This window comes from Stegodyphus dumicola, chromosome 7 (genome assembly GCF_044657685.1).
Source record: "Stegodyphus dumicola isolate Sdum_Otavi_A_Nest chromosome 7, ASM4465768v1".
Taxonomy (NCBI): Eukaryota; Metazoa; Arthropoda; class Arachnida; order Araneae; family Eresidae; genus Stegodyphus; species Stegodyphus dumicola.
In genome coordinates, this window is record NC_140774.1 from 154,526,054 (window position 1) to 154,540,228 (window position 14,175).

A 14,175-nucleotide genomic window follows, 5' to 3' on the forward strand; every position below is an offset into this window, starting at 1 on the left:
AAAGAAAAATTCGAAGTGATTTAATTCAAAACATACTTGCACTAAAAGTAGAAAACGATTTCAAATACTCTCTTGAATTTAATATCTCTTACGTTGAAACTTCCTGTAATATATAATTAAAACCCATTATACTCTTCGAAATAATTACACTCGGTTATAATTTTCGAATTTTTTTAAAAATTACATTTATAAACCTAAAATAAATCTTTTTACAGTATCTAAATATTGTTACTATAGTTCAATGACAAATTAATGCTCTAAAAATATGAAAGCAAACAAAATTTGCTTTCATATTTTTAGAGTGAAAATTTGGGGATATAAAAACTACGAGCCGAACTGAAATTGAGTTAGTGTTATCAAATTTAGTCACTAGATGGCGACACAATACTATAACGCATAAAGTCGTTGCAATTCAAATGTGGGCAGAACAAAGTAGTTGCAAATTACGATAGTATGGCGTAGTCACGTTCTTGCAAGTTACGACCATTTTTATGATTGCACTTTACTATTTCCTTTTGCTTATTGAGAAATGATGTAGAAATCGGTAAACTTTTTATATGCAGCAGTAATGATGTTATGAAAGTTGTTTTAGTTAAAAGTGCATATTGTTTTTGTTAACATAAAATTCGTTTCGCTATTTGCTAATAGTGTTAAATGAAATATCGTGCATTAAAATGTTCTTCATTTCGAGTTAGTGATAATCAGTAATATATGGAGAGAAAAAGATCTGATAATTATAATCGTGAAGAACTTGACACATTACTTACGTGTTTGGAGAGAAAGCCACATTTACTGAAATTTTCCTCTAGCGTTACTCGCAATCGAGCTTTTTGGAATTCTTACAGAAAAGAATGGGGCGAAATAGCCTCTGAAATTAATAAATTAAGCTTTCGAGTTCTTCATTCTGGAGACGATGTTAAGAATAAATGGACGGACATGAAATGTAGGACTAAAAAAAAGGCAAAATTGATCCGAAAAGAATCATTGATGGGGCATGCACAAACGAAACTGACGGAAATTGAAAAGAGAGTTCTAGCATTACTCAGCACTATTAACGACGATAATGCTGGATTGGAGAACGCCAGTGACGTGGGATTGACGGTAAGAATACTTTCTACTAAAAATTACTTTAACGTTACATTTTTAAAACAGAATTCCCTCCCCCCCTTTTTTTGGTAGTGTTGAAGTATATGTGAGACTTTAGATATTAGCCAATTTTTTTTAATCGTTTTCAAGTAACTATGGCTAAAGTACAGAATCGCTCACTTATTTGATTGGCGTTTGTTTGGCGCTTTTTACAAGAGTAAAAAGAATTGGATTTTTGTCAATTTTCTTTGACTTTTTAAGTGAAAATAGGTCGATGTATACATGGATAAAGTCCAGGGAGTGCAATTCTGGGATTTTTTTTCAAATGAAAATAGGTCGATGTGTACATGGATACCGAGTACATGCAATTCTTAAAAACGCGCCAAGCAGTGGGCGATTCTGCACTTTCCCCACAACTATTTCTGATTTTTTTTTTTTTTTTCCGCGTCTCATTCAGGAATTTTTATAATTAATTATTCTGTAATAAATACAAATTCAAAAAAGTATGTACATTTTCAGTTGATGGAATATTATTGTAATTCTCAAAACACGTTTATTCGTTGAATTATAGGTCATTCCATAGGATACCCTAGAATGCTGATAAGACGGTTTTCAGGAGTTTCAAGCATTTTTTACGAACTTTTAAACAGGGAGACTTCAAAAACGTTGTTTTACTATTATTACGTTATTTCATTGTTAATTTTTATGCTAACAGAATAGATAATGAGTAACATAAAAGGGCTACCCCCATAAAAGTACCAAAGGAATCTATCAAAAGTGACAATATGCGTATTTTTTTCAATGATCTGTAATAAATACGCTGAGCCTTTGTGTTTGGTTTTGATAGAACTAATTAATTGTAGAAGAACATTGTTTTTGATAGAACTAATTAACTTGATTCTTGGAAGTTGCCTACCATAGGCTAGGGCACGGGTTTTAATCCCGGGGAACGCTTAGATGTTTCTAAGTATAATCTAAGTGCTTTTTCTGCATGGTGGCCCTTAAAATAGTGTCGCGCCGAAAATGCTTTGAGACGTTGATGGATGGGGAAAAGCCAGATGATGAGACAGCTATATATCGATGGAACGAAAGCGCAATCAATAAAGGGTTGGCATAAATATATATATTGTAGAGACATCAGGGATTTTTTGGAAGCAGGAGAGATAAAAAATATGCAACGCCTTCGCCAGGAATCAAACCGCGGACCTGTGGAATACGCGCCCAGCGTACAGACCACTACACCACGAAGGCATGCCAAGAAGGCGGGAGAAATGCCCTTTCCTAGGAACAGTATTTCAATATATTTTAACTTAAATAAAGTAATTTGAATTAATATACGACTAAACTAATTTAGATGTAGGGTAAATAAATGCCAAAATAGATTGATGAATAGAAGCCATTAAAAATTTATGATACGTTATAAAATTATTACAAATGAAACAAAAGTTTAAAAAAATTACAATAGAAACAAATTGTAATTTTAAATGAAGTATTTGTAGGTATGTCCTTAAAGCTCACTAAAGTAATAAGATTTCATAAAAATTACTTATTCTTGATATCACAGAATTAGAATTTTTAGGAAAAGTTTTAAATGGGAGATTTATGTTCAGAATAAATTAGTTATACTTTTTGTTATTTTATTTCGGAACTTTAAAATGAGTCTTCTGATGCCGTACCTTTTATTAGGATTTTTCTGTACCTTGAAGCATTCGTATTAAAATATTGTACATGATATAAGGTAAAAACTGATAAATAATTTTCAGAATTATCTCATTAAGCAAATTTATATATATATATATATATATCTTTTTTTCTAAAATTGGCATAAATTTAATTTTGAAAAAAAAAAAAAAAAAACTTATATTTCTCGAAAGTAATTGAAAGTATTTAATGAAAAAATAATGAGTTAAATTTAAATATCTTCTGTGTTTCCATTTTGTAATAGAGAATTGTTATTTGAATTAATTATGAAATTTTCAAACATTTTAAAATTGAAATTGAAAAAGAAATTTTCTTGTGTACCACTAAAATAATTGCTCAAGGTTTCAATAAAAATGTTTGGAGGATCATCAAATATTAGATTTTATATTGTAGCTTTAATACAGTTCTATTTAAATATAGAAACAATTTTTGTTTACTCATTCATTTATTTAATGATTTTTATTCCCACAGCCAGATGCTAGTGCAGGAGTGGTGGAAAATATAATTACGCTACCATCTTCCGGATTAGGTATGATCTAAAATTCAAGTTTTATGTTATTTTTAAAAATAAATAAATAAAAAAATAACATAATAACAAGTATTATGTTATTTATTTTTGTGGGGGGGTGAGTGCATGTTTACTTCCCCAGCCCCCAGTTTTTTGAATTTGAAAATAAAAACGATCAATACTTATTTAATTGTATTTTATAGAGCATATATAAAATACAAACTGTGCATAATTCATGGCAAAGCGTTAATTTTAATTTTTATTATTTTAGAAACTCATAGTTTTTCCCCAATTAGTTTAAATCTACTGTATTTACTTATATGACCATAATGCAAGACATAAAATAGTAACTCCTAAGATTGTTTCATATAAATATAATGAAAAATACTAATATTTAAATTTACTTAATTACTTTAAAATTAATTAAGTATTTAATTTTAAAAACATTTAACATCTAAAAATATTCATTTTCAAAACCTTCTAATGAATTCTTTAAAAATACGTTGTTCCTGCTTAAAAATAACGTAACTGATATTCGTAAATATTCCCTTGTCTTACCTCTGTTTATATATGGAAAGGAAAAGATCCGATAATTATAATCGTGAAGAACTTAACACATTGCTTACGTATTTGGAGAGAAAGCCACATTTACTGAAATTTTCCTTTGGCGTTACTCCCAGTCGAGCTTTCTGGGATTCTTACAGAAAAGAATGGGGCGAAATAGCCTCTGAAATTAATAAATTAAGTTTTCGAGTTCTTCATTCTGGAGACGATGTTAAGAACCCATCTGAACTTACACTGCTGGCCATCCAAAGTGCAACTCAAAGAAGGATAAGAGATATCAAATACTATATGTTCCAGAGATAACATATAGTATCAATCCCAAGTGATTTGAAATACAGCCTTCTTTTCAGATGAGGAAGAAGAGAAAATCAGTATCACCTCACATTTATCAATAACCGCTGCTACACGGTGCGACATTGAGTGAAAGAAGCTTTGGGTGTGTTGTTGGGGAATGGCAGCCTCCAAACGTACCCAGATTTCACCTGGTGTTCCCGCGGATGCGGAGTAGCAGGCTAGGCGTTGATTGCAGTCATTGACCAGAGATGTCTGATGGGTGATAAATCTGGATAACGGGCAGGCCAGGGTAATTGTGGAATATGGTGGGCTAGTAACAAAACTTTAACATTGCGTGCAACGTCTGGTCGCGTATTGACCTGTTGAAATGTGGTTGCCGGTAACCCTGAAGGTAAGGAGATGAGGCTGCAAAACCTCAGAGATATAGCGTTAGCTGGTAAGTGTACCGATAATGCGTATAATGGGTGCGGGAGTAGAATCTAATACCACCCCACACCGTAACGCAGGATGCAGGACCTGTACAACAATTTATAACAAAACTATCTAGTAGCGTCTGTCTAAGATGTCTTCAAATTCTAATCCGATCATAGTGGTACTGCGGCCTGAAGCGGGATTCGTCCGAAAACAATGACATACCATTTGGATGTCCATCTTCGCCTTTCAGTGCACCACTGCAAATGTTAACGCCTGTGATTTAAGGGTAAGCAAAGCAATGGACGCCTAGCGGGCACTCTGTTGTACTATAAACTACGTCAAATTGTTCGTGCAGACACTGATTGTTGTGTTACAGATAGCATTCGTTGTGATATGGTTGTGGATATGGCAGTGCTCTCCATCAGTGCCATGCGCACAATATGCCTGTCTTCCCATGCAATGGAACGAAGCGGTTGCAGTTGCTTCTGTTCGTCAGCCGTTCACTCCTGCATCCACCGATTCCGTATTGGCATGAGTGTTGCTTGGCTACGTCCGACACAATGACCGATTTTTCGGAAAGATAATCTGCAAACTGTATTATGCGATTCTACCTCGGGCAAATCCAAAAACGTGCTCAAATGGTGCTCATGTTTTCCTATGAGGCATAATGAAGCTAAACATACACAAAATCTCAGGCGAGAACAATTCACGTTGTTCAAAACAGCAGTCTTTCCACCATTTATATATGGATGGTAAAGAGCGCTGCATTTGCCCATGATGCGCGCGTGTATTGAAATCGTAATCATTTGCATTTTTCATCATAGTACACATGATGCAAGTTTCATGCTATTTCGATGCTTCCTTCGTGGTGCTGCATTTTGGATGGCAAGCAATTTATTTTCTTTACTATGTCACCTGCTTAATAGTCTGATAGTCAAATTAAGTTTAATGATTAAGGAATGGTTTCCTTGAAGAATGAAATCTGAATGATTGAGGAATGAAATTTAAATGGTTCAGCAATGATCCGCTTGAACATTCAAATTTAAATGTTCAAGGAACGATATGCTAGAGGTATGATGCTTAAATAATTAAAGAAAGAATGATCTGATTCAAGAATCAAGTTTAAATAACCGAGGAATGATTTGCATGAGGAATAAAGTTATTTGATTTTATGCAATCGGTGTCTGCCATCAAAGACTGTGAAGTCTGATCAATAAGAAGTGATTAATTTTCCTTCTTACAGTATTACTTTAGAATCTTTGAGGGTGATAAAGGACCTTGCGAAGAAGTTAAACATCTTAACGCCATTGCAGAAGTGCATCTTTGCATTCCCTACCGAATGTTTGGATCTGTTTCATTGCACGTCCGCTGACTGAGCAACGAGGTTACCTGAGGCACTGATTGCCGCCCTAATCGGTATAGTTGTTAGTGACGCTGAATTTTTTCTGATGGACCCAGGGTCTAATCCCAGAGAAGGCATGGATGTTTGAGGATGCTGCTGGTCGTCGCTACTAAGCCTATTTTTTGGCATGGTTGCGAGCCCTACACGCTAATATGATTGATTATCGCTTTGATAGAATGCAGCCCAAATATGTGGATGTGTCTTCTTTGACTTTTTTGGGGTTGTAAAGGGCGTGGCTCATGGACAATCTTTTGTCTTTCTGTCCAGTTTACGAAGCTACGTGCTCTTATCACATCTATGGTTCTCAATGCATGGAATTTAGCAGTAGCTCGCTTTTATGCCATATCTCGCAGCTTCATCGGTTATTAAGGTTGGGAAGTGTGGCGCCGTGCTGCCTTTATGTTCTTGTGAGCAATGACTTTAGGTTCGAATTCAGGTCTACAGCACAGTAACTAAAAGACCTCAAACTGAATATCTGTGTGTAAAATTCAGACATTTTTTCTCTCGTATGTGTTGCTTATAAATAAAAAAATTTGAAATTAAATTAACATGAATATAAAAATTTGAAATTAGATCATCCTTTCTGAATTGCCTTGCAGTAAGTTAGGCTTTTAGACCAAGGCAATTATTCACGCTACACACTTAGAAATATAAAAGGATTTTAAAATTTCATATGGGTCCTGTAAAAAAAAAATGCGCGAGAGAAAATATCCTTTATGAAAGAAGTTAGTAAAAAAAAATATATTTTTTGTAGAATTGGGATTGTTCAAGATTTCACATTTTAACTGATTTTTACACGAGAAAGTGGAAATTTATTTTTATCTCTTCTTCCTTTCTAAAATTTGTCTAATTTCGGTACTGACTAGTGTAATTTATTTATATAATAAGTTTTTAGAACGCAAATTTCTTCAAGATGCTTTTTATGAGCGGACAACTACGAATACGCAAATTTCAAATTCATGTTTTAGTAATTATAATTTTAATATAAACCAAATTTTATATCGCCTCCCCCCTAAAAATCGATTATTTGTTCTATAGACGCACAGTGCATGCGTGCTTACGTGTTGTAAGTTGTTAGCCCATTCGGCTGCCAAGTGGAAGCTCCATGGTTGGAATCCCAGCGAGGCTTTTCGCTCCAAATAACCTAATGGCTACTATAGTGGTGCTCGAAGTTAATGTGCTGGGGATGATAATCCGTTGCCAGCTGAATTTGGTCGACTCGATCAACGTGTCTTTCTCCAGTCGTCCTCTAAGTAAGTAAGAATCTGAGGTATTATCGCATTCTCCCATGCAAGCTGCGGTGGCTTATGTAGTTAGTCCGCTCTGCTAGCAAGTAGCAGATTCTAGAGCCGTGATTCGAAAACCAGCAAAGCCACAGCTGTTTTTTGGGGGTGGGGCTCAAAATAAAACTAATGTCTCTGCAAGCTACTGGCTAAAATGATCTTTGGAAGGCATGTGAAAAAATTGTAATTTTATGTATTTTTATTGAAATGTCTTACATGATTGAACCTTTCTTAACTTAAATTAAGTATTTGATTCATTTTTGAAGTTACTACTTACATCTAAGACAACTAGTTGAGATATTTTGTCTTGAATTAGTTTAACATCATGTATATTGTATATCAATGTAAACTGTTGAATCAACTTATTGGTAAAGTTTCATCTTTGATTTCTGTTCTGGCTTCTTAAGCTTTTAAATTCCCTATTTATTTTAGAAGTTCCTTAACGGCCGTTCACACTGGGGTTTATCTGATGACGTAGCCGATCCATCTCTAAAACCAGTTTTTTCCATAGAGCAACAAGTTGAAAAATTTTAACTGCAGGCATAGCGGAGCTAGTCGACACATGGAACTAACTCTCTTAGCTCAGATAAACCCCAGTGTGAATTTTCCTTTATGTATATGTATTAAAAAATTTTGTAATTGTCACAGAAATATACTTGACAGAAATTGATGATAACAAATGAATTTCTATTTATAACAATTTCAAAATATGTCCCTTCTTCTGAACAGTGAGCTCGGACTATGGGATTAGTATTCCATCTGCACCTGCTGATGAACATCTTAAAGAAAAGGAAACGCAACCAGATAGTGATGAAGAAGATGTAAGTAAGCTTGTTGAGACCCAGTACAAAATGCTTCAAGAAGTAAAGGAAGCCAATCGCCTTTTAAGAATGAAAGTCATGCTACAATGTAAGAAGCAAAATGTATCGTTCGATGATCTGTATGATAAATGTAAAAATTAAATTTCGTTTTTCTTAATTGTTCTGTTTTTTTTAATTTTTATGTAGAGACATTAGGTTAATTGGAAAAGCCGGAAATCAAACCACGGACATCCGGAATACCGGCTCAGTGTGCAGAACCACTACACCATGAAGGCACGCTAGAAAAGCGGGAGAAATACCTTATAGTTATTTAAACACAGTTTGGAGTAACTCTTTGTCCTCAAAATTTTAAGTATGCCAGCGTTTATACAAGTCTTTTGTTTAGAATATACCCATCCTTTCTCTTTCCAAAACATTTCTTAAAATTCGGAAGCTGTTACACCGGTCTATGTCCAGAACATACCTGTTCTATGTTATGCAAAATTTCTCTTCAAGTGCGTAAGTTAACATAACCCTATCTCTAAAATATATCGTTCATAATTGGCTTTTCAAATACGCGAGCTGACGTACAGTCCTATGTCATTTAAAATGTCTTTCCAAATACGTAATTTGGCACATGTCTGGAGTATACTCATTCTGTATCGTCAAAAATGTCTGTACAAGTACGCAAGTTGTTACTTAACCTTACATTCAGGATGTACACGTCCTATATGGTCTGAAATGTCTCTTGAAGTACGTAAACTGATATACAAGCCTATGTCCAGAATTTACCCCTCCTATAGCATCCAAAATGTCTCTTTAAGTATGTAAGCTGTTACAAAAGCCTATGTCCAGAATGTCCCAATGTTCCCTAGATGGATGCATTTAACAAGGAGGATCCATTACAAAGGAAATGGCACTTTTATGCAAGTCGGCAACTCTTCGAAAAAGTAGAAACGTTCATTACAATGCGTCGACATGAAAGTGCTGCATACTTATGAAAATCAATTTCTGCCTTGAGGAAAAAAATAACCTTAACAAAAGTGTGGGCAAGAAAGTTTTAGTTTGCTACACAGATTAGCGAAACAAATGAAAATTCTACTTCCATAATGGTTTTTCGTTGGCTTTGATACTCGGCACACTGCTTGTATGAATTACATCGAAAGAAAAGATTTTGCATTCCACGAATGGATTTATTTATGATTATGAAATGATCGAAAAGAGCAGATTTTGAAAAGCAAGCACCTCTTGGAGGCATCATCTTTGCGTTTGCTTCATGGCATAAACTGATGTCAATTAGCGAGAGTTCAGACAGTGGTGTAGCTATCGCAATTGTCATAACTGTAAAAGTCATTAACTTCTTTTACACTTGTGAAACGACTTTTAGTCGCAGCTAATCAGGGATGACAAAGTTGCGCATACTTGAATGTGGAAATGACTGCACGAAATCATTCACTGCATGTAAGTTCGTGTTTGCTTTGCTGTGATTGGTCGATTATTATACTAGGCTGGCATAGAACTTAACCATTAGAAAATTTATTCAAAATCATTATACTTTTCTCATAACGCAGTCTGGCTGCCTACCAACGGATACTCGGTTAGTGTAACTTGTAAACGCTTCTTTACGGTGCTAACACACATCCGTCGTAAAACTGTTTTCATATAATTTTTTCTAATGGCTTTGGCATTGGACAAAAGGTGCTCGATTTTTCTCATTCCTTCTGCAAAATGTTTTTAAACCGTACTCTTTCATCCAAGCAGCATCGAACTAAAGAACTTGAATGGGAGAACTTTGTTAATTTCTGTGTTCATTAATGGATAACCAGTTTTTCTTTTACATGGTAATACCAAAGTGATGCTTGTGGAATGGCTGTTGTATATCATGCGACAAACCAGAAAATTTGCTTTTTTAAATATATGATATGGCCTTTAAGGACATTGCAGCATTTTTTAATGGTCTTCTGAAAAGAAAAAGAGTCAGCTATTACTGGTAATGAAGAAGACGTGGTAAAGGTAGGCTTAATATGAGACCTTCATGAATTTTTAATATGATTTAGGAAAAAGACATATTTGGAGGCGCCGGGTATCGATCCGGTACCTCTCGCATGCTAAGCGAGCGCTCTACCATCTGAGCTACGCCCCCTACTTCTATCGCCTCTGATGTAAAGTAAAGTAAACGATCATCTTTCGCACATTTCTTCCCCGAATATTGAAACAGCTGCGTTAATCAACAAGAAAACGTGCCATTCTGTAACGATGAATTATGCTATCCTACGAAATAACTCGTTTTATGTCTTCTTTGCAAAGAGAAGCTTCTATTGCTAAATTTATGCAATGAATATGGAAGTTTAGGAAATAATTATAAAAAGGCCCGTTAATGAGATACTTATGACTTCCTATTAATAGTTCTTGTTGATGTCGTATCTCATTTGTCCGATATATTTAGAACAAACCCACAAATATTTAAATCAATAACGCAAATCGAATTAATTAAAACCTGGAACACAGGTACGGTACTTTTCTGGTATCGGGACCAGATTTAGAAATGTATGTATGCACGTATGTGTTACTGTATGCATATATATATTTTTCTATATAACATATACGCACATACATACATAATTTCTAAATCCCGTCCTGATAACAGAAGAGTACCCAAGTACAGGTAGAAGCGAGAGGGACAGCAGGAAGTCACCATTGATCGTACAAGTATAGCCCCGCCGCACTAAATGCGTAATTCCACCCCACATAGTATCACACCCAAAGAAAGGGTTTAGAGGAACAAAACAACAAACACTTTTCATCACTGAATGCATGACGAACGTTAAACGGTTAGGCGCTGGAGGTCGCATTCGACTTTCGCACACATTTGCAGAAAGAAGGATCTTAAAACAAATTATTTCAATGTTTAAACGAAATTGTTGGTTCGAATCGAAGAGCATTATAGTGGATTATGAACAAAGAGCAGTTACTGATTCAGAAGTCAAACAACAAAAATCAGCGTTAATTCACAAAATTTTCACAGGACTAGTTTCGATGGTTATCGAAACTAGTCCTGTGAAAATTTTGTGAATTAACGCTGATTTTTGTTGTTTGACTTCTGAATCAGTATTTATTCGGCGTGTTATTGTGTCTTATTTAAAGAGCAGTTAGTACAATATAACATTATTTTCCACTGCAACCATGAAAGAATGTAACTACTAGTTTACACAAGCACTTTGGCGATGCGAAAGATATTGATATAGTAAATCCACATCAGGAAAATGAAGAAATCCCACTAGGTGTCAGAATTAGGGTATCTAGTCAATATTAGAGTATCTTTCTCAGAGCTGCTAACGGCAGATCGTAAAATCGCTGAACACTGCTAGTTCGACCCGAATTCAAATCCCGACGAAAGGGCTACTTGTATGGAAATTTTCGTGTTTGTTTTTATATATGTATCATGAATATCAGCCATTTCCAGCACCTTGTTGATAAACGCTAGTTAGTTATAGTAGATTGCGCAGACGAACGTAAATTAAGGAAATTCGCCTGGTGAATTTTGTTCAATCAATAATTGGATAAAGAAACTATTCCTGTGGAAATTGTGATAGGAGAAGCATACAACGCACAATAGCAAGGTGGACTCACAAGCTCTCGCACCTTTTAAAACATTCAGATGAGGTTAAAAATGCGACTACCACAACCAAATTAATAGCGCACATTTGAATATTTCTGGGGGAGAAAGAATACAATCAGGTGGACCCCCCCCCCAAAAAAAAGTCTGAAAGCTTTCAGATTTTGCATTACGCTCAAAAGGGAGTTTTTCAAAGATTCTGTGCGTTACCTTTATTTATTAAATATCATGTTAACTAAATTCTCACTTTGTTCATTAAATAGCTCTTAAATCACATAAAATTCAATTCAACAGCTATATCACAAAATATTTATAAACAGGAAATCTTTAGAACTTCCGATAGACAGTCTCGGGCGCTGGATATATATATATATATATATTTTCCGTACAGTGATGCCATTGCTTGCTTTGAAATCGTTGAGTTTGTTAAAAATTCGTTAAAAATTTACAAAATTTGAAATTGACAATAAAACAAATTCGAAAGTCAAAATTCGTGCTTCCAAGTGCCCATGTTCGGTTGGAGGACTACACTATTCAAAATGTGATGGCTCTAGGTCCCGTTGTTTTTGCACTGAGCGAGAAATACTCATGCAGATTCTTTATTATGTAGTTTCTTTAAATATAATACATGGCAATGATATTTGGTGGCCGCATTTTGAAAAGTTAACCAACGCAGAAAGTGAAACGACGCAAAATGCCGTTTTGAGGCTAATAGCCCTTTGGGTCTAACGCCCCTTTAGGCTAAAAATGAAAAGTATTTTAATTAACTTAACACAAAAATTATTTAAAAAAAGTTTAAAATTAAAAAAAAAATTAGAAAAAATTTTAAAATTACATCCAAAGGGGTGTTTTTTTTTACATTTTGCGTGTTACCTTTATTTATTTAATATCATGTTCTACGTACTCAAAGCATAAAATTCAGTTCAACAGCAATATCGCAAAATAATTTTGAAATGAGCATATCTTTAAAATTTCTGATACAGAGTCTCGCACGTTGGAGATTAAAATGTTTTTTTTTTTTTTTTTTTTTTTTTTTTTTCTGCTTCTTCTTTCGTGCAGTGTTGCCATTGCTCGCTTTGAAATCGATGCGTTTGTTAATCAAAAATTCGTTGAAGTGCTACAAAATATGAATTCGATAATAAAACAAATTTCTAATTCAAATTAGGGCTTCCACATGCCCATATTCTGTGGAACATTACGTTATTCAAATTTTGATAGCTGTAGGTACCGTTGTTTTATCATAATGCGAGAAAATACGCACATTCATGCAGATTTTTCGTCATTAATTTCTTTAATACATTTGGCTATAACATTTAGTGAGAACAATCTGAAAAGTAAAACAACGCTTATCGTGAATCGACGCAAAATGCCAAAATGAAATTATTAATCCTTTTGAGCAAATTGCCCCTTTAGACTAAAAATTTAATGCATCACAAAACTAACATAGTATAGCTAAGAATATACAATTAAAAATCGATGATGATAAACAAGAATTTGTGCTCTGAACACGAAAGACTAATCCTTTCATGATTAAACACTTTTTTTAAAATTTTTGTTTTAACGACGAGGAGAAAAAATCGTTAATAATTTTTAAACATCGATATTTTACTACCTGTCCGAAGTCAGGATAAAGGTTGAACAGGAATTACAGATTTTTGCTAAGCGAATTAAAGGCATTTATCATTCTTTATAAAAATAGATGGTAACAATATGTAGTTAAAATCTATGCTTGTGCATTCGAGTTAGCGTGAAGTTTTGTAGAACGTCCCCATCCCATGTTTCCGTAAAAAACACCAAAATATGTATAAACTACTCTAACATGTCCATCAAATGAATATTTTTAGGAGAAAATGGCTCCGATTTCGAAATTTGAGGAAATGTCATGTGCAGAAGTGCCGCTAAACTGTTAGGGGCGTGAGATTTCTTTTAACTTGCCAATGATTTTATCGAAAAGTAATGCCGACTAAGTATCAAAAGGTTATTACAAAACACATCTATTCCATCAAAAGAACAAGTTCTGTTTGTGGATGGCGCCATCTGCTGCGAAGAAACGTAACTATTTTATTTATGTTTTGCTTAATTTTTTTGTGTGTGTGTTTTGTTTTATAATTTTGCTGCACGTTTTCTTTTCGCAGTTCATTCAACGATTATCCTAAGTGCCACATAAATAGGGTAAGAGACATACGTTCGATGTACAAATATTTTACCCTGAGTTTCTGAGTACTGAAACCTGCGGAAATTTATTTGCATTTTTTATTTAGCTTGTTCAAAGTCCAGTTCGCAGAATTCAGAATCGCTAAAATTAGCATTTAATGTGCCATATGTATAAGCAAATAAACATTTTTTTAATTAAAGAATTATATTTTGATTAGTATCGATTTGCGTATGATATGCAAATACGAGTAAATTGTAATAAAACTCAATTTAAATGTTTGAAAGAATTTCAGTTTGTGGTACTCTTTTTGAAGTTAACCTGTAATCTCATGCAAAAAACGGCAGTTATTTGA

General features: G+C 34.2%; 1 protein-coding gene across 1 annotated transcript; it reads left to right on the forward strand.

The window, feature by feature from the left end:
- Positions 1-434: 434 nt before the first annotated feature.
- Positions 435-8,230, forward strand: LOC146996555 (uncharacterized). Its single transcript, XM_085819787.1, has 3 exons — positions 435-1,101; positions 3,259-3,316; positions 7,982-8,230. The coding sequence occupies exons 1-3, from the start codon at positions 712-714 to the stop codon at positions 8,212-8,214; spliced, it is 681 nt and encodes a 226-aa protein (XP_085675913.1). The 5' UTR covers positions 435-711; the 3' UTR covers positions 8,215-8,230.
- Positions 8,231-14,175: the final 5,945 nt, after the last annotated feature.